Source organism: Vanellus vanellus (assembly GCF_965231255.1).
Source record: "Vanellus vanellus genome assembly, chromosome: 2".
Lineage (NCBI taxonomy): Eukaryota > Metazoa > Chordata > Aves > Charadriiformes > Charadriidae > Vanellus > Vanellus vanellus.
In genome coordinates, this window is record NC_138906.1 from 167,562,383 (window position 1) to 167,588,109 (window position 25,727).

The window sequence follows — 25,727 nt, forward strand, 5'->3', positions numbered from 1 at the left end:
ACGGTTAAAATCAAAATAAGCTGCATTTAGCTCTCTGGACAATTAATGATAATTCCGAGATCAAAAATAATTATTGCAATTAGTGCATTATGCATCTATTTATGTAACTGCTCAGGAAAGAAGAAAATTATCTCGCTATGTTTTTGAAGTGCTCTGAAGAGTAAAGGAATTGATTCTTAAATAAAAAAGAAAAAAAAAAACAGAATAGTTTAGGAGTGCACGCACAATAGCTGCTCTGCGTGACAGAAAGACTTCCCTGGTTTAAGGGTCTCCAGCAGTAACTGGGGTGGTTTATGCTGCAAATAATTTTGTACATGTAAACATCTTTCCTGATTACATCTCCACGGGCTGACTTTTTTACTCTTACATCCTCTCCAATCTCCTAAATTTAGTTTCAAATCTTCTCACTATTATTACTATTACTATTTTTAATCCTCGAGTTTGCAAAACAGAGTAGATGCGAATTAGGGCAGATCTGATGCACTGATGAAAGCAACGGATTGGAGAGAGAAGGAGAGAGACTGCAAACCAGTCTGAGAGTTTATATTGCGTTGAGAAGGTCAGTCAAGTCCATCAGGCAAATTACAGTGTATAAAGCCAATATAAAGAAATAGAAACCAAATTCTCCCCTTTGTTCGCAGCCCAATCTCAGCAGGAACTGCAGTCATATACACAAAATCAGAGCCACATCCTAAGTCCTTGATTTTTGCATGCGGGCTGCATTAAGGGAAGCAGCTTTAATAAATTGTGCTACAGTCGGAAAAGCCATTTTAATTCTCTAATTAGCACGCCTACAATGAAAACTAACTGTGCGTGTTTGTGTAGACACATATCTAGGAGAGCGAGTGTAACGAGCTGTGTCTGCTGTGAGTGCAACCCAAGTTTCATTTTCGCAGCGTTGTGCCACGCGACGCAGATTTCAATACCTCAACACGCTTTTCCACCTACAAAATATCTTCCACGACAAAAAATAACAAGACGTACACAACCACAGAAAACCCTCTTTCACCGTGGGCCATCATTTTCTGTTATCTCCCTACCATTCTCTGCCACCTGAAATCAGCACCAGCAAAGCTTTATACGATCAATACACGTCCTACCGTCATTAATCACCGACAGAAAGGAACAAAACGAAGTATGCCTGACACAAAAAAAAAAAAAAAAAAAAAAAAGTGTCCAGCTATAAAAAGAGGACAGAAGAAAGGGTGAGGATAGTTCAGGGGAAAAAAAAAAAAATGAGAAGGCTGGGAGAGAGACAGATCTGCAGCAATTCGAAACAAACTCACAGTCCATCCTGCAGCTCTTGAGTATCATTTGAGGTCCCCAGAGATCGAAGGCTTCTTTCCAGAGAGGTCACTGTCAACAGCAGAGAAAGAAAAGGTAAAGAAGTAGTACACTTTTTCAGAGAAAAAAAAAAAAAAAAAAAAAAACCAAACCAAAAAACAACTGGATTTTTATTCATTTGTTTGTCTTTAAATTTTATCTTATAAACAATACCATGAAGTAGGGTTAGGACAAGTAACTCATGAGACAAAGGGTACAATGTCGAGCAATAGCCATCACCCCAAAATGGATAAATTGGGTCCCCTAGATGCATAAATAGAATCATAGAATCATAGAAATGTCTAGGTTGGAAGAGACCCTTGGGATCATCGAGTCCAACCATCTACCCTACTCTACAAAGATCTCCCCTACACCATATCCCCCAACACCACATCTAAACGTGTATCATGTGCCATGACATGACAGGGTATGACTCATTGTAACAGCAAGAAAACCTCCACCCCGTGGACTTTGCACAGATCTCCGACTTTTCCGGCACCAAACTTTCTAACTCTTCATGTTACAGCAACTGCGTGAAATTCCCAGGGCTGGAGGTAGTTGTGCTTTCTGCCGGGAGATCAGGGCAGTGCTCTTGGGAGTGGGGAAACCACTGCTTATCCTCTCCTCAGGAGGTCCATGCCTTCAGGTCCCATAGAACTGCACATGGAGCATCTCCAGCTGGAAACGTGCCCTCAACGAAGAAGCAAGAAATTGCATAGTAAGTATTAATTGCTCTGAACTGTGATGAAGAGGCAGAACTCCGTTGTCCATTCTGATATCTTCTATCTCATGGTTCAAGGCTTTAATATGCAAAATCTTTTCTACGTTCTGGATCTGATAAAATGGGCTGCTTCGCTGTGATCAACCCCTGTGTTTGAGCTAGAGAACTTCTTGGGTTTTTCTATCAGGACAGGAGAATACTTCACCCTAAGAACAGCTGGAAGTTGGAAACACGGTTTGTTTTGCAATACGCAGTGACTTCAGATTTAAGAAATATATATCATGTATATATGTATATAAAAAAGTGGTAGAAATCCAGGAGTACTATTGCCTTTTTACACCCCTGAATGTTCACCATCTCAAATTCACTCTCAAATTAACAGCAGGTGACTACTTTTGGACTTAGCATGTCAAGTCTGCCAAATAGTTCAACATCTTCCACAATGGAAGATGCTAAACAAGTGATATTCTTAATAACTGCATGTGGGATTTTCTCAGGATGCTTCCAGATGTGCAAACTCATAACTCATTATTAGTCACACTTCAATATTTAAGAACAAAAATAAGAATAGATTAGAAACATGGCTCGATTATTTCCATAGATATTTTAAAAATCCTCTATTTTAATGGCTCTGCAGACTTGGATTTGGCTGGCCTGTAACTTTGAACAAGTCACTAATATTTTTCCCCGACAGAAAAAATCCCCTCTTCTCTTTTGGGTTTCTCTGGGTTGACACCAAAAGTCACCAAACATCATAAAAAGTAACTAACATTCCTGGACAACATGAGCATTCGAAACATGCTGGAATACCACCATATATTTTCACCCCACTTGCTAGATCTCAATAACAGATTTTAGTGTAGAGTTTGGCGATTCAGTAAAATAAAGCCTCAAGGAATTGTTTACAACTGAGCTAATAATTATTATCCTTTGCCGGACGCACAATGTTTTAAAGAATAAATTGAGAGTTTTCACTAATAACCATTTCCTTCTCTGGGAGAAGAGCATTGATCCTGCAGGGATCTCACCGATATTATAATTCCCTCTCTTCTCCCCTCCACAGTCCTGACCAATCAATCTCCTGCACAACCTTTATACTGTCCGTTTCAAAGACAAAAATTCGGATCATCTAAAACTACTTCTGGGGCCATCGACCCTTCGGGGCAAAGCAGAGCGCGGTCCTTGGAGAACGGACAGCGAGTCAAGGTAGAGTAATCCCTCGTGCGGACATTGAATTATAGAATCATAGAATCATAGAATCAGTGAGGTTGGAAGGGACCTTTAAGATCATCAAGTCCAACCATTAACCTACCCTGATAAAAACACCACCACTCCTAAACCATGTCCCTAAGCACCTCATCTACCCTTTTCTTAAACACCTCCAGGGATGGTGAATCCACCACCTCTCTGGGCAGCTTATTCCAATGTTTAATAACCCTTTCAGTGAAAAAATGCTTCCTAATATCCAATCTAAACCTGCCCTGACATAACTTGAACCCATTTCCTCTTGTCCTATCACTTGTCGCCAGGGAGAAGAGGGAGAAGAATTGCTAAGAACGCGTTAATGTCACGTGCACAGTTCCAGAAGGGAAAACAGCAGCTACAGCATCCAGGCACCTTTCTAACCTGAGCTGCAAAATCAGGATAACTCAAAGTGAAAGCTACTCTGCCAGCATCTTCCTCCAAATGAAGAGGAGCTGGATGGAAGACGGATCCGATAGGCAGGCGGTTCTCCGCAGAAACAGCACAGACCTTTGCGACCCCCTGCGTTGGAGAAGAACGGAGTAGGAAGCAGTTTTTCCCATTGGGCAAAACCGTTCAAGGCTTCACACACACACCCCGTTTCACAGCGAGGCAAATCCAAGAGCTTTCACACGTGTTAAATATTTTGGCAAACACACACACGCGCGTGCGCGCGCAAAAGAATCTGAGACAGGAGTGCAAAGCGCTTGTCAGTCAGGTGAGAAAGCGACTCAGGTTTAAGTCCCTATCCTAAAATTTTAGCTGCTATTTTAATTCAAGCATAATATTTACATACTTACCTAAAGGTCAGTTATCCCAAAAGAACAAGATACGCACTCTGGAGGAGCCAAAGGTTGGCATTTGACATGGCTCTTACCTGGGAAACAGCAGAACTGAGACTCAAACTTGAGTCTCCTGGATCTTGGGGGGGGGGGGGTGGGGGACTGAGCTATTTTGGAATGGATCTAACTTGATTTGGCCAAAAACCGCTCTATCAAAATCTGTGCAGTTCCTCTACTGGATATGGAAAATCCCTCTCAATTTACAAGTTCTGACCATGCGAGCAGTAACTCTACGGAAGAAGCAACACGTCAAGCTGTGCTGAAGACATACCGTGAAGCCAGTGTTAAAACAGACATCTTACTTTAAAACCTTGTACACTTAGTTTTTAAAAGACACGCGCTAGTCCTCCAGGATGAGGCACGTTCAGAAGAGATCGCTGCTGTTGGAGCTGCACCGATTTACATAAACTGAAAGTTTGGCACCAGTTGGCTATGCCGCTGCAATCCTTAAAATCAATGGGGGATAAGAAACCATCCTGAGATGGCAACGGAGGCTTTATCACACCTGAGGGATGCTGAAAAATCCTTTGCTCAGCCTCTCAGATCAAGGTAATGGGACTGCGCATGGCATCAGCCTGTCACGGGGAGTCATTAATGAGCAAGTAACAGGAATTAGCGAGGGAAGAGACCCGTTAGAGCACTCAGGTTCTCCATCTGGCCAGAACAGGTCTGATTCCTTCAGTGTATCCTCCACCGATCAGCCCTCTAGACACGATGCACCAAACCGACCCCTTTTACGAGTGTTAATTGTTTTATTTATTTATAAGGCATTTACTCAGAGGCAGCTGAAAGCCGTACTTCGAAAGAAATGCAAAACCTTCATAAAAATAAGTAGAAAAGAAAGCCATCAATAAGACAAATTCAGCCAGTACTTAAGCTTATTTTTTGTGGAGTTTTTTTGGTTTGGTTTGGTTTGTTTTTTTTTCCTGGAGAGGAAAAAAAAAACACACTAAAAAAAAAAACAAAACAAAACAAAACGTAAAACTTACATAAGTCAAAGCACTATCAGACAAACTTCCCTATGCTCGACAGGGACAGCCCTCAAAGAATTAGAAAAGAAAGAAAGCGATTAGAAAAGAAGAAAGAACAGGAAAAAGCTCCCTCTAGCCCTTGAAAATTCTGTAAGAGACGGGATTAAAAAAAAAAAAAAAAAAACAAAACAAAACAAAAGTCTGTAAGCTCACGACCTGGCAGGAGAGTGATCCGGTAGCACAAAAGCAGAACCAACTGTCCTGGTTAAGATTTTCAGTCAACACATGGGGAAGATTTCCATTTTCATAGCCGAAAAAGGGAACAGGAGGCATTTATATGTGAGATCAGCCAAGATCAGCTCAGAGCTGCGAAGAGCCCCCTTGGTCAAGAGGTAAGTCCTGAACTGCCCAAGAAGAATTTAAATCACCCCAAAGGCTCAGACTTCTGCAAAAAGTGTGAGGAGAGAAAAAAGGGACAAAGGATGCAACATTTATTACTTTTGTAGTGTTACTCAACAAAAATCAACAATGCGTTAAAATCCCAGTACCAAGTTGACTTCTTGTTTGATTGAAAATAGTCATTCGCCAAAGACAGAAAAAATATAGCCGAGACTGGCCACCACCTGGTATTTTGGGAACTCAAACAGCAGAGGCACAGCGTGGGGAGCCCACAACACCTGTGGCATCCCAAAGGAGAGAAGAGCATTTCAAGTGCATGGTTTGGTCTCCAAATGCGATGAGGAACCTGGAAATGACCACAGAGGCGGGGGTAAGGCAGGAAAAGAAGGAAAAAGGGAGCCGCAATTGGATTTATGCAACCCTGAAGGACGTTCAACACACCATGCCCAGCGCAACAGGACTGCAAACCATCATCTGGTGAGCATCTGCGACGCAGCCGTTCCTTGCTCAGCCGCTTGGGTGGTGGTACATGAACAACTGCATTGACTTTTGCTACGGACTCTGAGGCAGAACTTGCTGGGTTTCTGGAGAAGACCATATGGTACAGCTGTACAGGGCAGAAGGGATCACGGGCATCCTTTCCCGTTTTATAACCCTACAGAGTTCTTTCCCTAACGTGGATGAGCTCTGCAAAATCTTAGCAGTACATTCAGCATCTGTTTCCTGAAAAGCTGTATCCACTTTTAGGGAAAAAAAGCTATGAAGAAACCACACGCAAACTGAATGAAACTGACTTTGGCAGACAAAAAATATGGGTGGCGAACACAGCAACAACAGTAGAGTGTCTTATGGGCATTTCTTCAACCTAAAAGCACTTTAAAAAGCATTATAAATTCATAGATTCATAGATTTTAAAGGCCAGAGAGAGCAATTCTGATTATCCAATCTGATTTCCTACCATAAAATTTTGCCCCATCACTCCTACATCAAGACCATAGACTGTAGCTGGACTAAAATGTATCTCGTAAAGAGACATTCGAATCTTGATTTAAAGCTTGGAAGCAACGCCAAATCCATCACGTCCCCTCAATAAGCAGTTCTAACGGCTAGTTATCCTCATACAGGAAGATTGAATTTGTCTAGCTTTGACTCCTATCTCCTGATCTCGTTATGTGCGAGAATGTTAGATTAATGATCCCAATGCCATCTATTTGATGTCTTTCTTCCCAGAGAGGTACTTACACACCATGATCAAGTCCTCTTAGATGTCTCAAGCAGAAGTTCAGCTAGCACGCATTTTAAAGTCTGATTTGCAGACTTCAAACAGTTGTCGTAGCTCTTCTCTGTACCCTCTCCAATTTTGCAAAATAATTTTAAGTACAGGCACTGTCATTACCTGCTCCAAAGAGCACTCAATGCAGGCAACTCTCAACAGAAAGCACGGCATCACGTGCTCTATACCCTCTCAAGAGGAGAAGCAAAGACCATCAGAAATTGCTCAAAACCTAACTGAATGGACTAACGCATTTCTGACAAAAAATAAAAAACAGAAATTGGATCGTGGCATTTCAAAAAAAAAAAAAAAAAAAAAGATGCACCGCTCATCATAAGGATTTCTCATGATAAACTGCACTACAGCAGGAGTTGTGATTGCAGCACTGAGACATATCAAGTCAGCCCTAACCTGGCTACTTTGGGTATTAATAGCACACCCAAACTTGCAAGCAGGTTGCAAAACTTTACCCTGAGCCCTGGGTTTGGTAGCAGAATCACGGAATCATGGAGTTTTCAGAGTTGGAAGGGACCTCTAGAGATCATCTAGCCCAACTCCCCTGCTAAAGCAGGATTGCCCAGAGCACATTACTCAGGACTGCATCCAGGCGGGTCTTGAAAATCTCCAGAGAAGGGGACTCCACAACCTCCCTGGGCAGCCTGTGCCACTGCTCTGTCACCTGAACCGTAAAGAAGTGTTTCCGTGTATTTGAATGGAACTTCCTGTGTTCTAACTTGTGCCCATTGCCCCTCGTCCTGTCACTGGGAACCATTGAAAAGAGCCTGGCTCCATCCTCCTTCAACCCACCCTTTAGATACTTGTACGCCATAATAAGGTCTCCCCTCAGCCTTCTCTTCTCCAGGCTAAAGAGTCCCAGCTCTCTCAGCCTTTCCTCATAAGGGAGATGCTCCAAGCCCTTAATCATCTTAGTTGCCCTTCGCTGGACTCGCTCCAGAAGTGCTACTACCATTCAACACTACCATTGTCAAGATGAAACCGTTAGTGCTGGAGCAACCAAGATCGATGCTAATACAGGTATTTCTGGTTGTTACAATATGGTTATACATCCATCTACAAGCAAAGTACCAGTGATCACAACTGGGAGGTTCAAGCTGCCACAGTGGCCACATGCCCAGGTGGAGTTTTCTCAAGGAAAAGCTCAGGGAAAAGGGCTTGGGAGTCCGGGTGGACATCAAGTTGAACATGAGCTAGCATGGTGCCCTTGCTGCGAAGAAAGAGAATGGTATCCTGGGCTGCTTTAGGCAAAGCATTGCCAGGAGGTCAAGGGAGGTGAACCTTCCCATCTACTCAACACTGGTGAGGCCACACCGGGAGTCCTGTGACCAGTTCTGGTCTCCTCAGTACAAGAGAGATGTGGACGTACCAGAGGGAATCCAGCAAAGGGCCACAAAGATGATGAAGGATCTGGAGCATCTTTCCTATGAGGAAAAGCTGAGAGAGTTGGGACTGTTCAGCCTGGAGAAGAGAAGGCTCAGGGGGGATCTTATCAATGTATATAAATACCTGAAAGGAGGGTTGCAAAGAAGATGGAGCCAGGCTCTTTTCAGTGGTGCCCAGTGATAGGATGCAAATGGACACAAAATGAAATGGAAGAGGTTCCCTCTGAACACCAGGAAACACTTTTTTATTGTCAGCGTGACTGAGCACCAGCACAGGCTGCCCAGGAAAGTTGTGGAGTCGCCATGCTTGCACACATTCAAATGTCATCTGGACATGGTCCTGAGCAACCAGCTTTAAGAGGCCCTGCATGAGCAAAAGGGTTGGACAAAATGGCCTCCCGAGGTCCCTTCCAAATTCATCCATTCTCTGATTCTATAAATTTCTCCACCTTCGTAGCGCATCGTTGTCCTTCACCCCAAACACCATCAATCCCACCATCACTCTCCAGTATCCCAGTGGATAAATATCACTGGCAACCCAAAGGTGACTTTCAGTGGCTAAATTTCTCAGATTCTCCTCCGTGAAGAAAGCTGATGAGCTTGTGGTATCCAAGCAGTTTAGCAAAAAAACTATGAATAACAAGTGTTTTAAGCAACTGTTTGTCTAATCCATCTATCTGTCACTCCTGTGAAAAATAGCAAAAAAAATAAACAAACGTGAAGTGTGCTTTTCTTATTTTGCTTTTGACCCATTGAGAAATATCTTGTATATGCAGTAATTGACATTCTGACAAACTACTGAAGGATCATAGACTCATGTAGGTTGGTGGGGACCTCTGGAGGTCTCCAGTCCAACGTTCTGCTCAGAGAAGGTCCACTTAAGAGCACGTTGTTCAGGGTCTTGTACAGCTCTGAATATTTTGAAGGATGGAGATATCACAGCCTCTCTGGGCTCCTGTTGCACTGGTTGACCACCCTGATGGTCATAAGCTTTTTCCTTATATTAAGTTGGAATAGCTTTGCCACTAGCCTTCCACTGTGCACAACTGAGAGGTTGTGGCTCCACCTATTCTACAGTCTCCCATTAAGTAATTAAAGGCAAGAATATGATTTCTATTAATTCATGTTCAACCTGTGGTTGACCAGTACCCCCAGGCCTTTTCTTCAAAGCATCTTAAAAGCCAGCCAGTACCCATCCTGTCCTGTTGCATAGGGTTCTTCCATCCCAAGGCACAAGGAAAGTGTGAATAATTATTTTCATTCTGATTTTACAGCAATCTGGGAAATTGAATAACTTCATGGAGCATACCCAGAGCCTACAGTGGTTTCAGGCCTTCACCTGCTGGGATGGTGGAGAGCAGCGATGAGGCTCACGGTGCTTGGGGTGAGGTACATCCATGTTGCAGGAGGTCCTAAGCTCAAGGTGATAATTGTTGAAAATAAAATACGGCCTACCAATTCCTTTTGGTCATAGAAAAAAAAAAAAACAACGGTGCTTGTATTCCCCTGGCAGATGGAGCACACACAATTCCTCTAAAGAAGAGACAGCTATGTTTTAGAAGTTTTACTTCCCATCCTACTTCCAGCAAGGATTCCTGCTACAAGGACTGGGGCCTTACACCTGAGACACATGGGGGAATAATTACAGAATCACAGACTGGTCAGGGTTGGAAGGGACCTCTGGAGATCGCCCAGCCCAACCCCCCCACCAGAGCAGGGGCACCTACAGCAGTGGCACAGGACACGTCCAGGCGGGTTTGGAATGGCTCCAGAGTGGGAGACTCCCCCACCTCTCTGGGCAGCCTGTGCCAGTGCTCTGCCACCCTCAAAGGAAAGAAGTCCCTCCTCATGTTAAGATGGAACTTCCTATGCTCAAGTTTGTGCCCGTTCTTCTTGTCTTGTCACTGGGCACCACTGAAAAAAGACTGTTCCCATCCCCCTGGCTCCTTCCCTTTAAGGATTTAGAAGCATTGATAAGATCCCTCCTCAGTCTTCTCTTCTCCAGACTAAAAAGCCCCAAGTCCCTCAGCCTTTCCTCATAAGAAAGATGTTCCAGTCCCCTCATCATCTTTGTAGCCCTTTGCTGGACCCTCTCCAGCAGTTCCCTGTCCTTCTTGAACTGCGGAGCCCAGAACTGGACACAGTACTCCAGGTGTGGCCTCACCAGGGCAGAGTAGAGGGGGAGGATGACCTCCCTCCACCTGCTGGCCACAGTCTTCCTGATGCCCCCCAGGATGCCATTGGCCTTCTTGGCCACCAGGACACATTGCTGGCTCTTGGTCATCCTGTTGTCCACCAGGACTCCCAGGTCACTTTCCACTGAGATGCTCTCCAGGTATGTGTGTGTGTGAATAATTACAGAAATAAGGAGGCACTAAGACCCTTTCTTTACACCTAGGCCAGCCGATCCCCATGGACACAGAACAGGCCAGACTGAGAAGCTGTCCAGGTGATTCAGAAGCAATTTCAAGGTCTACCGTAAAATCAACACCCAATAATTTTAGATCCTTGTCTGACACTGGTGTATTTTAGAACTGGGATACCATGACATTAACGACCATTCAGCATTGTTTGTTTATATCTGTCTGCAAAATACATCCCTCCAGCCCAACCTAACAGAACCGATGAGCCGGAGCACATCTCCAAAGGAGAGAAGCACTCTGCATCTCTAGGGTCTGGGGAGACATGAGCAGGAAAAGCATTCCCGCTCAATCTCCAGAGTGAAGAATAACAGAAGAGTTTGGGGTTTGGTGTTTTTATAAGCGAGATAGATGTTTTGCAAGCTCATATGACAAGTTCTGAACGCAGCAGTGCTGCAACACATTAGAAAGCGAGTCTGGCTTGTTCCACCTTTCTGCGCTCTAACTCCCTATTGTAACAGATGACACAATTAAAAATAGAAAAGGATGTGGTCTCAGCAAGGACTGGAATATATCTGTGCCTGTTTAATGGAACATATGGTGGAATATTTTTACATCGTATAAAGAGCTGTGTATTGGACATGTGCTGGTGCTCATGAGATGCAGCAGCAGAAAAACTGCATTAATATTTGCTCCCTGACAACAGGAGCTGCCATACACCGTGTACACAACGCACAAGTCATCAGCAGGACAGCACACAAGTGACTAGGAAACCTTTCATTATACGCACCGTTGGAGTTAATTCGGAAGACATTGGCTGAAGTCTCCTGAAAAAGTTCCTGTAGTTCGCTGGGATCAATCTGGGTGGCTGCGAAGACAAAAAGGAAGAAGATATGTTAATACTGGAGACCACCGATCGCTTCAAAAGGGGCTCACTTCCCAGTTGATCCTTTGAAGGGGGATGCAGGTTCCTCCTCGCTGCAGAAATTTAGCCCAAGTAGGTGGCCTGATGTAGCCTTACACAGTGTCTGACTATGCAACTTGCACTGGACAGGCAATATCTACTCCAGCATCATCAGGACGGTAAAGATGCTGCTGCAACACAGTGGATGCGGCCCATGTGGATAGAGGCAGCATTTATAGGAATTACTAGCAATCGGAATATAAATGATTTCTGCTCTTTTATCAAGTGGGAGTATCAGAGCCATGAATGAACGAGAAACCGCAAGCACAACAGCGTGGTTAACCATCGCTTTCCCAAGCAGGAGGGCATGCGAGCAGGTCCCGCCTTCAGAAAAGGGGAGGAAGCCATGAGCAGAGTGCAACTGCTCCATCAGCTCAAAACTTTTGGGGCAGGAGGGAGATGGGAGCCCAGGTGGGTCCTCCACACATTCATCTTCCAGCCCCCAAGAGAGGCTCTCCTTCTTCCTGATAGCCCAACTACAAGAGTCAACGAGTCAGTGCCAGGAATTGCTGCCCAGATGACTTCTCTGGGCTTTGTTTCAAAGTTCCTACTTTGGCCAAGGTAACCAAATCTGCCCTACAAGGAGAAAACTAAAGCCAGGGTTTGAATGTTTGGGGTTTGGTGGTGGTGGTTGTTTTGTTTGGGTATTTTTTGGTTGTTCGTTGTTTAAACCTCCTGAAACTATCCGGAGCTCCTCCACAGCTTCATCATCCCCAGAGAAGGCTGGACTTGAAGGGTGCTTACAAGAAGGCTGGGGCGGGACTTTTTACAAGGGCATGTAGTGATAGGATCAGGGGGGAATGGCTTCAAACTGGAAGAGGGGATATTTAGATTAGATATTAGGAAAAAAAAAAAAAAAATCACTGTGAGGGTGGTGAGGCACTGGAACAGGTTGCCCAGAGAAGCTGTGGCTGTCCCACCCCTGGAGATGTTCAAGGCCAGGTTGGATGGGGCTTTGAGCAACCTAGTCTGGTGGGAGGTGTCCCTGCCCATGGCAGGGGGGTTGGAACTCAGTGATCTTGAAGGTCCCTTCCAACCCAAACCATTCTATGACTCTATGATGTTACAGAGAAAGGATGCAACACCTAAATAAGCTTTAAACAGGCATTTGGGTTTTTTTTGGTAATAGTCACCAGAGAAACACTCATTTATACCTATGCCTTTGGCTCCAGCTTTATGGCAGCAACTTTACAGCAGATTTTCCCACGGTTTAGCCCTATTCTGCCTCCCACCCGGGTCAGCTGTTGCAGGTTTCCCCAGAAGCTGCTCTACCTGAAATGTTAGCCGGGTCCAAAATCACCGCAGGGCTCATCCACCCGGCACGCTAGAGCACATTCGAACAGCCGGTGCTATTAGCAAGCCGCTCCTCCGAGCCAAAGCTTTATAGAAACTCAAATGGGCGCTACGTTTCTTATTTTCAACTCAGCAGACTCTAACTGCGACATATTCTGCACCCCCTAACCAGATTTCCCTAAGCTGTTAAAACGGCAGAAAATCACCGACTGAGCGAGGTGACAACCGTGAATATTGAACAAAAGGAGACGCCCGCTTGATGCGCTGCTCAGGTTGGTCCCGAGGACGCATCCCCGGGTGCTCGAGGACAAGCTCCACATCCAAACAGCGCAAATCAGGGGATTTTCCACTGCTTCTCACACATCTCGCCCGCAGCAGCGCTCGCGTGAGATGATTCAGCCCTGTACCCGCCGTAAATAAAGTCCTCGATCAGTCTGTCAGGTTGACACAAATCCGCGGCATTAAATGGTGTTTAATCCAAATGCACAGAGGCTCATTGCGGGAGATTTTTCCCACTCTTCTCTTCCTGCAGCTCCTTCTAAATCAGCTGTCCCAGACACTCCTTTCCTTTGGTTTATATATGAGGCTATAAAACACAAGAAATTAGCTTGGGCTTACTTGTCCCCCAGGAATTTGACTTGTTAGTATCAAGGTCCAGCTTTCATTAAATCTTTGACAAAAGAGCAGCACAGGGTAAGATTTTTAAATCCTTAGAGACTGTGCCAACCCCAGTTTCGGGAGTTTTTTCTTGGACTTTCAGTGTGCCAACATGCTCTGGGTTAATAATACGGGAGGATGGATAGCCAGGACATGGCTTCACCTTGGCTAAATTTCTAATTGCATATGCCAAGAGGACCGGTCCACATGTTCTGTGAAAGACTGAATTTGCCTCAACAGATTTTTAGCCTGGTCCAGTGATGCTGAGTCCATACGCACTTATGTACTTAGCAGAATGAAGCCTCAGATGGACCATGATGCAATCAAACCAGGGTTGGAAGTTCCTTAAAGTCCTCAATTAGAAGCACCCAGTGAGGAACAAGTAATATGGACTGCAGACTTCAATGTGTCCCCACCTGGGGACACTCCTGCAGATTGACAGCATCCAGCAGGTACCTCCAGGGAGTCATTTAAACTGCCAAAACCACCCCAAAAAGCAAAGATGAAATACGCCCAATTTTGCAAAAGGCAGGAGAAGCACCAATTTCATTGCACGGACTGTGCACGCCTACATTTCAGTGTCCCTGCAACACCCTGAGAAAGAACAACACAACGTGTCCAGAGTTGGTCCATAGATTTAAAAGCTACCCAGGAATTCAGGTGCTAATTTGGGAGGGTGAGATTTATTTTTTCCAGTCACGAGTGGTGTCCCCCAGGGATCGGTGCTGGGGCCCGTTCTCTTTAATATCTTTATCAACGATCTGGATGAGGGGATCGAATGCACCCTCAGTAAGTTCGCAGACGACACTAAACTAGGGGGGGGCGTGTTGATCTGCTTGAGGGTAGATTGGCTCTGCAGAGGGATCTGGACAGGCTGGACAGATGGGCTGAGGCCAATGGTATGAGGTTCAACAAGGCCAAGTGTCGGGTCCTGCACTTGGGTCACAACAACCCCATGCAGCGCTACAGACTGGGGGCGGAGTGGCTCGAAAGCTGCCTGGCAGTAAAGGACCTGGGGGTGTTGGTGGACAACCGGCTGAGCATGAGCCAGCAGTGTGCCCAGGTGGCCAAGAAGGCCAACACCATCCTGGCCTGCATCAGGAATAGTGTGGTGAGCCGGACTAGGGAAGTAATCATCCCCCTGTACTCGGCACTGGTGAGGCCTCACCTCGAGTACTGTGTTCAGTTTTGGGCCCCTCACTACAAGAAGGACATTGAGGTGTTGGAGCGTGTCCAGAGAAGGGCTACAAAGCTGGTGAAGGGTCTGGAGGACAAACCTTATGAGGAACGACTGAGGGATCTGGGGTTGTTCAGCCTGGAGAAGAGGAGGCTGAGGGGAGACCTTATCACCCTCTACAACTACCTGAAAGGAGGTTTTAGAGAGATGGGAGCTGACCTCTTCTCCCTGGCAACAAGTGATAGGACGAGAGGAAACGGGTTCAAGTTATGTCAGGGCAGGTTTAGATTGGATATTAGGAAGCATTTTTTCACTGAAAGGGTTATTAAACATTGGAATAAGCTGCCCAGAGAGGTGGTGGATTCACCATCCCTGGAGGTGTTTAAGAAAGGGGTAGATGAGCTGCTTAGGGACATGGTTTAGGAGTGGTGGTGTTTTTATCAGGGTAGGTTAATGGTTGGACTTGATGATCTTAAAGGTCCCTTCCAACCTCACTGATTCTATGATTCTATGATTCTATCCAACCTCCCCTGGGTGGCCATGGGGAGACCAATTCGCTCCCCCTGACCAGCATTTCCCTAAAAGAAAAGAGGCAAAACACATCAGGACAATGTATGAGAATCATACTCTGAAGACATGGAAATACTTAACTTTTTAAGCCTTGGCACATTTATTTGAGCCAAATGCAAGAGGACTGTGAGGTAACAAACTCCCCCTCGAAGGCTGGAAATCTCAATCCATAAAACATAGAATCATAGAATGGTTTAGGTTGGAAAGTACCTTCAAGATCACCTAGTTCCAACCCCCCTGCCATAGGCAGGGACACCTCCCACTACACCAGGTTGCCCAAGGACACATCCAGCCTGGCCTTGAACACCTCCGGGGATGGGGCCTCAACAACCTCTCTGGGCAACCTCTTCCAGTGCCTCACCACCCTCAAAGTGAAAAACTTCTTCCTAATGTTCAATCTGAACCTGCCCTCTTCCAGTTTAAAGCCATTCCCCCTCGGCCTATCGCTACATGCCCTAGTAAAAAGTCCTTCCCCAGCTCTCCTGTAGGCCCCCTTTAGGTACTGGAAGGCCACAATAACATCTTCCCGGAGCCTTCTCTTCTCCAGGCTAAAGAGCCCCAACTCGCTCAGCCTCTCCTCATAGGAAAGGTGCTCCAGCCCTCGGATCATCCTCGTGGCTCTCCTCTGGACACTCTCCAGCAGGTCCATGTCCTCCTTATGTTGGGGACTCCACAGCTGGATGCAGTACTCCAGGTGGGGTCTCACGAGAGTGGAGTAGAGGGGCAGAATCACCTCCTTTGACCTGCTGGCCACACTTCTTCTGATGCAGCCCAGGATATGGTTGGCCTTCTGGACTGCGATCGCACACTGCTGGCTCATGTTGAGCTTCTCGTCAATCAGCACACCCAGGTCCTTCTCCTCAGGGCTGCTCTCCAGCCATTCCCCGCCAAGCATGGATTTGTGCTTGAGATTGCCCTGACCCAAATGTAGGACCTTGCCCTTGGCCTTGTTGAACTGCATGAGGTTGGCTTGGGCAGAGAGCACCATATCACCCCCACACCTCAAAAAAGCACAAATTAAATGAAAAAAAAAACAAAACAAAACAAAACCAAACCAACAAAGGCAGACGCAACCTTCATCCTGAATTTCCAAAGTCCTGCTTTGAAAATGCAATGCTCGGAGAACGGCTTATCTGAGAAAACTGCACTGAATCTGCCTTGCAGTTTCCTGTCCCTGTACTTTTATTTCATGTTACAGCACACTGCCAGTTCTGGTTTTATTTTGGTTTTGTTTTAGGAAAGAAAAGAAAATAGTAGAGCAAGGAGGTTGTTTTTAGCTGTTCCGATTTCCAGCTTCCCCACATCAAGCAGAGATGTTGTAACTATTCATGGAGGATTCAGCAGTTCAAGCAGACAAGCGAAACAATTTGAAAACAGCAGCAGAAAGCAAAGCAAAAACGCATCTGTACTGCCAAGCTAAGTGAAGACAGACCAAGACTGTGAAAGAAAGTGAATGTGAAGTACATCTGTGTCTAATAAAAAATTAAACGTCTTTGACTACATAAAGCGAGTGCTAAAATATTACGATTCCCCAAGAAAGAGCATGAGGTTGCTGACATCCAGTAAATACTTCACATGCCCCAACGCTAATAAGGTTCAAGGCCACCTCTGGGAAACGTGACTTTGACTTACACCGCGGGTCCTGAAAGCTGTGAAGGATTTGCGGTCGATATGTTACAAAATCCTATGTGCAAACCGTTTCTCCTCCGCTTCCTTAACTGGATAGTTCCGAAAAATATTTTTTACAGTTTCCAGTTATTTTTCCCCATTTGCTTTCCAGCGGAATCCCCTTGGCAGGAGACAAGATAACCCAACCTCTTCTCCTCTCAGCTCAACCTTCTCCCCACCTAGCAAATAGTGATGACCTGTTGTGTTTATTGTAATTCCTAAAGCACCAGCAGCTAACACTGGCATTTCTGATCCTTTCCTACTGTTTCTTAATTCTTCTGCCTTTTGCCTGAAAAGCAGCAATGGAAAGGGTGAGCTTTTAAGTACATGCTCTACCAAATTATAGTGTGTTTATAGACGCTCTGGCCAACCGCAACGGGAGACCTCGGCTGCCAATGAGATATTAAGGAAATGTGCAGCTTGAGATAGAGTGACCGCCTCGTAACGCACCTTGCTGCGCTCCTGGAAACGTACCTATTGGCTTTTCTTTTTCTTGTTGTTTCCGTGCCTAATTTTGCACCAAAAATCCCTTTCCTTCACAAGAAAAATAGTTGCGTCCCACCAGGCGGTAATGGCATGTGCGCAGCCTGAGATCCTCCTTGTCCAATGATGCTGGCAGAGCACTGAGGAGGGAGAAAGAGGTAGGAGGAGGAGGGGACATCATCGAAGAAGCCAAACGGTCCCTTTCACCGGACTTTGCTGCCTTCTCCCTGCTGTTAACCCGTCCCATCCTGCCATCCCAGCAAACCGCCTCATAATAAACCTGAAGGGAATATGTCCACTGGTAAATAAAACAGAGTGAAGGCACAAACCACATTTTATTGTTAGCTGGCTGCCCAGCTCTGGATTGCCAAGACAAACTCAGGAGCTGTTCTGGGGACAGTTTATCTCAGAAATTGTTTCCTCTAGGCAAAAAGCAGTGAGACCACACCAGGTTTAAATCCAGACATGCAACACCATTGCACACCTATCTTCTATGCCACCCCTAGTATTTTGGGCCAACAACAAGAAAAAAAAAAAAAAAAACAAAAAACCAAACCTGAATCATAGAATTATTTGGGTTGAAAAAGACCCTTAAGATCATCAAGTCCAACCGTTAACCTGGCATTGCCAACTCCACCACTAAACCATGTCCCTCAGCACCACATCTACCCATCTTTTAAATACCTCCAGGGATGGTGATTCCACCACTTCCCTGGGCAGCCTCTTCCAATGTTTGATAACCCTTTATGTGAAGAACTTTTTCCTAAGATCCAATCTAAACCTCCCCCGGTGCAATTTGAGGCCATTTCCTTGTCCTATCACTTGTTACTTGGGAGAAGAGACCAACATTCACCCTGTTACAATCTTCTTTCAGGTAGCTGTAGAGAGTGGTCGAGCACCTTAAAAATCCATACAAGTCTCACATATGATTTTTGAAACTATTATTCCAGTGGAGACTCAGAGTGCTTTGCTTTCCACGTTTCAGTGTAGTTATAACCCCTAATTCATCAAACCTCTGTCTACAGGAGACAGTGGGGATGAGGACTGGCCAGTGGAGGAATGGGGTGTCAGTACCTGGAGCCAAATATAAGCTGGAACCTCGTGGTCTGCTTCCCCTCATCCTGTTCAGGAAGGCGAAAATGCTGCCGATGCGTGTGGGTGTCGCTGGGGCTCTCAGGTCTATGACAATCAGTCCTTAGCTCCAATCATCACCGACAGCAGTTGTGGAAGGGGAAGGAGAAATGCCAGCAAGCTGGCAAGTAGAAATGTCTTTCGGTTCCTCTTCAAGACAAGCCAAACGTGAAGCCTGAGCACACCTACAGGGTCTTGTCTCTAGTGATCTGGATATAATTAATGTCCAAAGGGAATAGCTAGAGGTCCAGGACATCACACATGGTAAAGGTATCTACAGGAACACCCTTTCACTTAGTGTTAATGAAAACTGCCCATGTTCCCCACCTTAATCTTCCTTGCCTATTAATTATTTCACACTAATTTGAAGCTCCTAATGGCTTTTCTGCAGCCAGGTGAAGTCAATTGCCTCCGTGAACTCAATTTTGTAGCAAACCCAAAATAACTCAAAAGTTGCGGAAAAGAAGAGGCAATAATTACCAGTAACTCAAATAAAAAGGGAAAAGAGGAAAAACAGGACAAGCAGTCAATCTTTCTACTTACAATACTTAACTTGGCTGTAGTAAAGCAGCTCAACACCTCAGAATTGCAATGCTTTTATCCCCAATGCACCACCAAGAGCTATGTCTGTGCTCTGTTAAAAGACAGCTATAGATTCCTTGCATCTGCATCTTTGCTCATTTGAAAATCTTAACTGAAGTTATAAAATCATCCTTCGCTAAAAACAAACAAAAAAAAAAAACACAACAAAAAAAAACCACAAAAAACACTCAACAAACTTCCAGCCGAAAGCTACTTAGTACCCAAACTCCACTTTTGTATCCTGAAAGGGACAAATTGGAGGTCGGGTGCAACCTGCTTACAATGATTTCAAACTATGCACCCTAAATCCTCAGTTTACCAATAAGGATTAAGCACAATGGGCATCACCTGTATTGAAGGCTGAACCTTCACCCGTGGCTTAACCCCTTCACAACCCAGCTTGAATGGACACGTCTCACGCATCAAGCACCTTCTTCCTTCTCCAGGACCAGGGGACCCATTGGAAGGCTTTATTTCCCCCCTCGATGGTTTTTTACAGTGTTGACCTAAGTTATCCAACAGAGTAACTCTTTATTGAAGATTATGAACCACAACGAGACACATGTGCCTCTGGCACTGGGAAACAGAATTTGAGGGAGAGAGATTGATTTCTGGCTGCTGGCCCATGATTTTCTCTGGATCAAAATGCTAAATTCATGCCTTTATTTTAGCTTTTTTGACAACAATTGATGTAAAAATGAAGAGGTGGAGGAAGACAGAATCATAGAATTGTCAAGGTTGGAAGGGACCCTTAAGATCATCAAGTCCAACCATCAACTGCCAAAACCCACCACCAAACTATGTCCCTCAGCACCACATCTACACGTCTTTTAAATACCTCCAGGGATGGTGATTCCACCACTTCCCTGGGCAGCATCTTCCAATGCTTGACAACCCTTTCAATGAAGGAATTTTTCCTAATACACAATTTAAACCTCCTCTGTGCAACTTGAGGTCATTTCCTCTTCTCCTATCACTTGTTACTTGGGAGAAGAGACCGACCCCCACCTCACTACAACCTTCTTTCAGGTACTTGTAGCAGGTGATAAGGTCTCCTCTCAGCCTCCTTTTCTCCAGGCTGAACAACCCCAGTTCCCTCAGCTGCTCCCCATGAGACTTGTGCTCCAGACCCCTCACCTTTCTCTGGACACGGTCCAGCACGTCAATGTCTTTCTTGTAGTGAGGGGCCCAAAACTGAACACAGTGCTCGAGGTGGGGCCTCACCAGTGCCGAGTACAGGGGGATGATCACTTCCCTAGTCCTGCTCACCACTATTGCTGATACAAGACAGGATGCTGTTGGCCTTCTTGGCCACCTGGGCACACTGCTGGCTCATACTCAGCCAGCTGTCGACCAACACCCCCAGGTCCTTTACTGCCAGGCAGCTTTCCAGCCACTCTGCCCCAAGTCTGTAGTGCTGCATGGGGTTGTTGTGACCCAAGTGCAGGACCCGACGCTTGGCCTTGTTGAACCTCACACCTCTGGCCTCTGCCCATCGATCCAGCCTGTCCAGATCCCTCTGTAGAGTCTTCCTACCCTCAAGCAAATAAACACTCTTGCCTAACTTCTTGTCATCCGCAAACTTACTGAGGATGCACTCAATCCCCTCATCCAGATTGTGGATAAAGATATTAAACAGAACCAGCTCCAGTACCGAGCCCTGGGGGAACTCCAATTGTGACCGTCCACCAACTGGATTTCACTCCATTCACCACCACTCTCTGGGCACGGCCATCCAGCCAGGATTTTGCCCAGCGAAGAGTACACCCATCCAAGACATGAACAGCCAGTTTCTCCAGGAGGATAGTGTGGGAAGCAATGTTAAAGGCTTTACTAAAATCTAGGTAGACAAAATCCACAGCCTTTCCCTCACCCACTAAGGGGGTCACCTTGTCACAGGAGGAGACCAGGTTAGTAAAGCAGGACCTGCCTTTCATGAGCCCGTGCTGACTGGGCCTGATCACCCTGTTCTCCTGCATGTGCCGCATAGTGGCACTCAGGATGGCTCAGGATGGCTCCCTAATCTTCCCAGGCACCAAGGTCAGACTGAGAGGCCTGTAGTTCCCCAGATCCTTCTTCTGGTGCTTCTCATGGATGGGCGTCACACGATGAAGGAGGTATAGGGGGAAGAAGGAAGAGTTAACACAGAGAAGCAGCTTGTCATGGGCAAAAGAAAATGCTACAGAAAACAGACAAGAAAGAACTGGTGGATGCACGGACACCTACACCCACCCCCGACAAATCCTCTGGCCACCAGTACTCAGCAGCTTCCCAGGGTGCTCCTCCCAGTGGACTCGCTGGTATCTGAGACCATTCTTCCTACCAGCCCTCGGTCTCTTCCACAGCGCGAATGCTGTTTTGGTATTCAGCTGTGTTTCCATTTCATATAAACCACAGGAACTTAATTTACCCTTATGACCTTTGCTCTTCCATTGAAACTGTTCAAAAAACCTTCAACAAATACCAGCAAAGAAAGGATTGGCCAAGACCATGTTTGGACAAGTCTCCTTTCCTCAAGGAAAAGAGCTCAAAATAGAAAGGGAAATGGAAGGGAATGAAAGAAGCAGCGTCGTGTCTAATGGTGTGAAGTTGCTCCTGGCATGCAAGCTTAGGAGGTTTTTATTTCCGTCTGTTGAAGTTTGAGTGAAATACGTGATATAGGGAAATGTAAGCAAAAATCACACTCATCAGGCAACATGCTTTTCATCAGCATTGGAAAACGTGACGCTGTTTCATGTGGCAATGCTCTGAAGCTCTTTGCTATGGATTTACTCATACAAAAGGACAAAAGACCTGGGTCTCCTTGGCATGACCACAGCACAAAGAGGGGGCACCAAAGGGATGACACATTTAACAAATGGGACGAAGCCAGAGTTTGCATAAATCCTCTTCCAAGCCCCATTCTCACACAGTGGGGTCAGTGTGTTCAAGAACTCAATTACCTGTGGGTTAACTCAGGGTGTCTGTTTGCATTAAAACTTATAAACCCCTGTTCAGTTGTTTGAAATTGCCTTCTTGGTTTGGCCAAGTTCTGCAGAACATACAAAGTAAAGTTTTCCTCATTTTAGAAATGAAGCTTAACCTGAAGGCATCTCAGCTGGAAGAACCCTTTTCATCCCACCCATCTGAAAGGGAGATCTGTTTAGGTAGTGAAGTACCTGCCTCTTCCTCCTCTTCTCAAGCCAGAGGTCTCTTAAACCACAGCCTTGCCCTGAAGAACCTTACTCCCACCTTACTTCCCCACCAGATACACTAGAAGAAAAAAATATAGAGAAAATGAGAGAAAAAAACTCACATCTACTTTGACAGATTTTTTTTTTCTTTGAAAGACCTACCACAGCTATAGCAAGTTGATCAGAGGAGACAGAGATTTTACAATTTCTAGGCCGAGTTAAGTGCAGGGCCCAAATTCAATGAGTGGACAAGACCAAGGAGGTAAGGCAGGCAGGGAGAATCATTTCAGGTTGGGAAGGATTCTGCCTAGGCATGCATTTGTTTTTCTTGGGCTCTCTGAAGCAGAGTTTCATTAATTTAACCTTTTTAAAGCTTCTGAGATCTGTGCTTTAGTTAACATGTCCCCAGAGAAGTAACTGCAGTGCACGATGTCCCCAGCACAAGTTTTCCTAGTAGAGCTAGTAGGTTTTAACTGGACCTCATGGCTCTTTCTTGGGAGATCCGAGGAAAAAAAAATGAAGCTATACATTTATATACAATACATAGCTCTGAAAGGAATAATAAATACAGAGCCTATCCCAAGGAAGGACAAAGAAGTCAAGGAAAAAGGTTATTCAGACAAAAGCTTCTCATGTAGGTGACGTCTAGGGCAGCGGGACCAAAACTTTGCAGCTTGGCAAGGATCTGTGCTCTGGTGACACACGGACAGCCCAGGCATGAAAAAGCATCCCTTACAGAATTCAAGAAAAGGTAAACACATATGCTTATAAATACTTAAAGGGAGGGTGCCAGGGGGATGGGAAAAGTCTTTTTTCAGTGGTGCCCAGTGGTAGGACAACAGGGAATGGGCACAAACTTGACCATAGGAAGTTCCATCTTAACATGAGGAGGAACTTCTTTCCAGTGAGGGCGGCAGAGCACTGGCACAGGCTGCCCAGAGAGGTGGGGGAGTCTCCCACTCTGGAGCCATTCCAAACCTGCCTGGAGGTGTCCTGTGCCACTGCTGGAGGTGCCCCTGCTCTGGCAGGGGGTGGGATTGGGTAAGCTCCAGAGGTCCCTTCCAATCCTGACCATTCTGTGATTCTGCAATTCTGCAAAAGGTGACCATTAACTTGCAGTGAAATTCAATCTCAGAAATTGAAGAAGATGATAGAGGATTAAGACACTATCTCCTCTACGATGTAGCTCCGAAAAGGGGCTGCACTCAATATGTGCATTTCCACTTTAAATCAGCCAAAGGAGAAGTTTTTTCCTAAGCCAGCTGGAAAGAGCATTACACCCAGGGGCGCTTTGCCATATTCCCATCCTCCCTTCCCTCCCACAAGGGAAACCTCCCCCTGCAACTCCAAACACAGAACCAAGTCGTCAGCCACAAATCTGCCAATCCGTGCATACCCAAGAAGTGGTTCACAGAGAAAAGGAGACATTAGTTATCTTTTCACAGTGCAATCAAGATTCAATCGGATTTGCTTTGTGTTATTTCTAGTTAAGATGCTTTTATTCTCTTTTGTTTCCTTCTTTAGCATATATGCTAATAGGAAACTGCTGAAGAAAATGGCAAGACACTCTAGGTGCACAGCTACTGCTGGTATCTTCTCAGCCCTGAAGCTCACCCTGAATGTCCAGGAGAGCACGACTGCAGAGAGTGCCAGATCCATGTCCCAGTGGGTACATCTCCACCATTCTCAAAGCACCAGTCAGAAAAAAGCAGCCTACCGAACCCAACCACACAGTATTAAGGCAAGCAAGAGAGATATCCAAGTAGCCCACCAAGAGAAGAAGTTGTCTCTAGAGCCAACGCTGAGATTAAGGCAAGCAAGTGAGATATCCAAGTAGCCCACCAAGAGAAGAAGTTGTCTCTAGAGCCAACACCAAGATTAAGGCAAGCAAGAGAGATATCCAAGTAGCCCACCAAGAGAAGAAGTTGTCTCTAGAGCCAATGCCAAGACTAAGGCAAGCGAGATATCTAAGTAGCCCACCAAGAGATAAAGTTATCTCCAGAGCCAACCCTGAGATGCACACATTCATTCTCACCCCACCAGGCACTGACTCTTGGGCAAGTGGGGAGGTGTCCTCCTTGGTGAGCACCATGTTTTTCCATGCAGTCAGACGTGGGCAATAGCAGCCCTGCCCAAATTTGCTCCAGCTCTGAAGGTAGAATTTGTGACTGAACAGCAAAGCTATGATGGAAAGCCTGGAGAGACTGCACATACAATCTTGACAAGGAGCAGAGAAATCCCAGACACCATCAGAAACAGCATTAGAGAAAGTTGCTGGCATAAAGCATCACCCAGAAGATGGGATACACCACCCAGTAAAAGGGGTGAGATGAAGCAGAGATGATGGGCAGAGGCTGCTTCCAGCTCGCAGGGCAGGGGGGAAATACCCAACAAACCTCAATAAAAAAGTCCTAACCCACCAACAAACTTTATTACATTAGTACCCTAACAGTTTATTTTTAATTTATTAACAAGTTCCCTGCTTTTGCAAGGACACCAGAAATATATCAGAACTTTTCCAGCAGCAAATTACAGTTTGTGATTTTCAGTCTTCTCAGGCTTGTTAAAGACGCTAGAAAGCGAACGGTGGTTTGCTGTATCAAACCTGATATTCTCTACACCTGCATTAAACCATATCACTGCTAGAAAATCTGTTCTCATCCTATACTCCTTTCTAAGCAGCAGTGAAAAAAAATAAAAATAAAACCCAACCAACTAATCAAACAAAAAAAAACCCCAACACCTCACACTGCCTTCTAATTTCTACAACAAGAAAAACAGCAGCCCTTGTTGATTTAGTAGAAGGAAATGTCAAAGACTCACAAGACCGTTACTAGAATAAAAAGTCCATCACTTCATGGTGGTAACACGATGGCTAAGAGGGATTTGAAGGTCAGGCGAGCTTGGCAGCCCATGGCAAACGAGTTGGTGGGATTCTCAGTCCTGTTTCACCTCCTCAAATCTCTACAAAGTTAACAAAGTAAATCAAAGACCGATGGAGACTCTCACCACAGATATCCCCATTTGCAGAGATGCTCACGTCCAGACAAGAGAATTAGGGAGAATGTTAATTTTCCATTATGGTTAACTGTAAAATAGACTTGAAATCTTAAGCAAAATTTTATGAAGAATAAGTGCAGAGCGGAACTGTGCAAGAGATTAAGAAGCTGCTAATTCTGGCAAAGTGTGGAATTTTGGCTTTGGTTGGACAGTTTTACAATTAAGAGTTTCTCTCCATTTTCAAGCAAAGGGGAGGCAAACTTTAAAAGGTTTTGCATAATTCTGACGTATTACCAAGACGCAGTTAAGTAGCTTTTAAATAAAACGAAGCACTTTGATTCGTTTTTCTTTGCTGCTGGTGGATTAGGAGAGAGTTAAAAAGACAATTCATTTTTGATTGAAATAAATCAATGTACTGGAAAATAGCAATTCATTTGCGAAATTTCCCTATCAAATCCCATTGCTTCCTGCTTTCCAAGATGGAAAGTCTAATCATGT

General features: G+C 45.3%; 1 protein-coding gene across 1 annotated transcript in view; it reads right to left on the reverse strand.

Annotated features, from left to right (window-relative positions):
• The window catches only part of TSNARE1 (t-SNARE domain containing 1), a gene marked incomplete at its 5' end in the record, with an annotated part of 427,114 nt that overhangs the window by 348,886 nt on the left and 52,501 nt on the right, over positions 1-25,727 (reverse strand). Inside the window, 2 exons of the mRNA XM_082499260.1 lie at positions 1,287-1,356; positions 11,322-11,399. Coding sequence (XP_082355386.1) covers positions 1,287-1,356; positions 11,322-11,399 — 148 coding nt within the window. The remainder of the gene's footprint in view (positions 1-1,286; positions 1,357-11,321; positions 11,400-25,727) is intronic.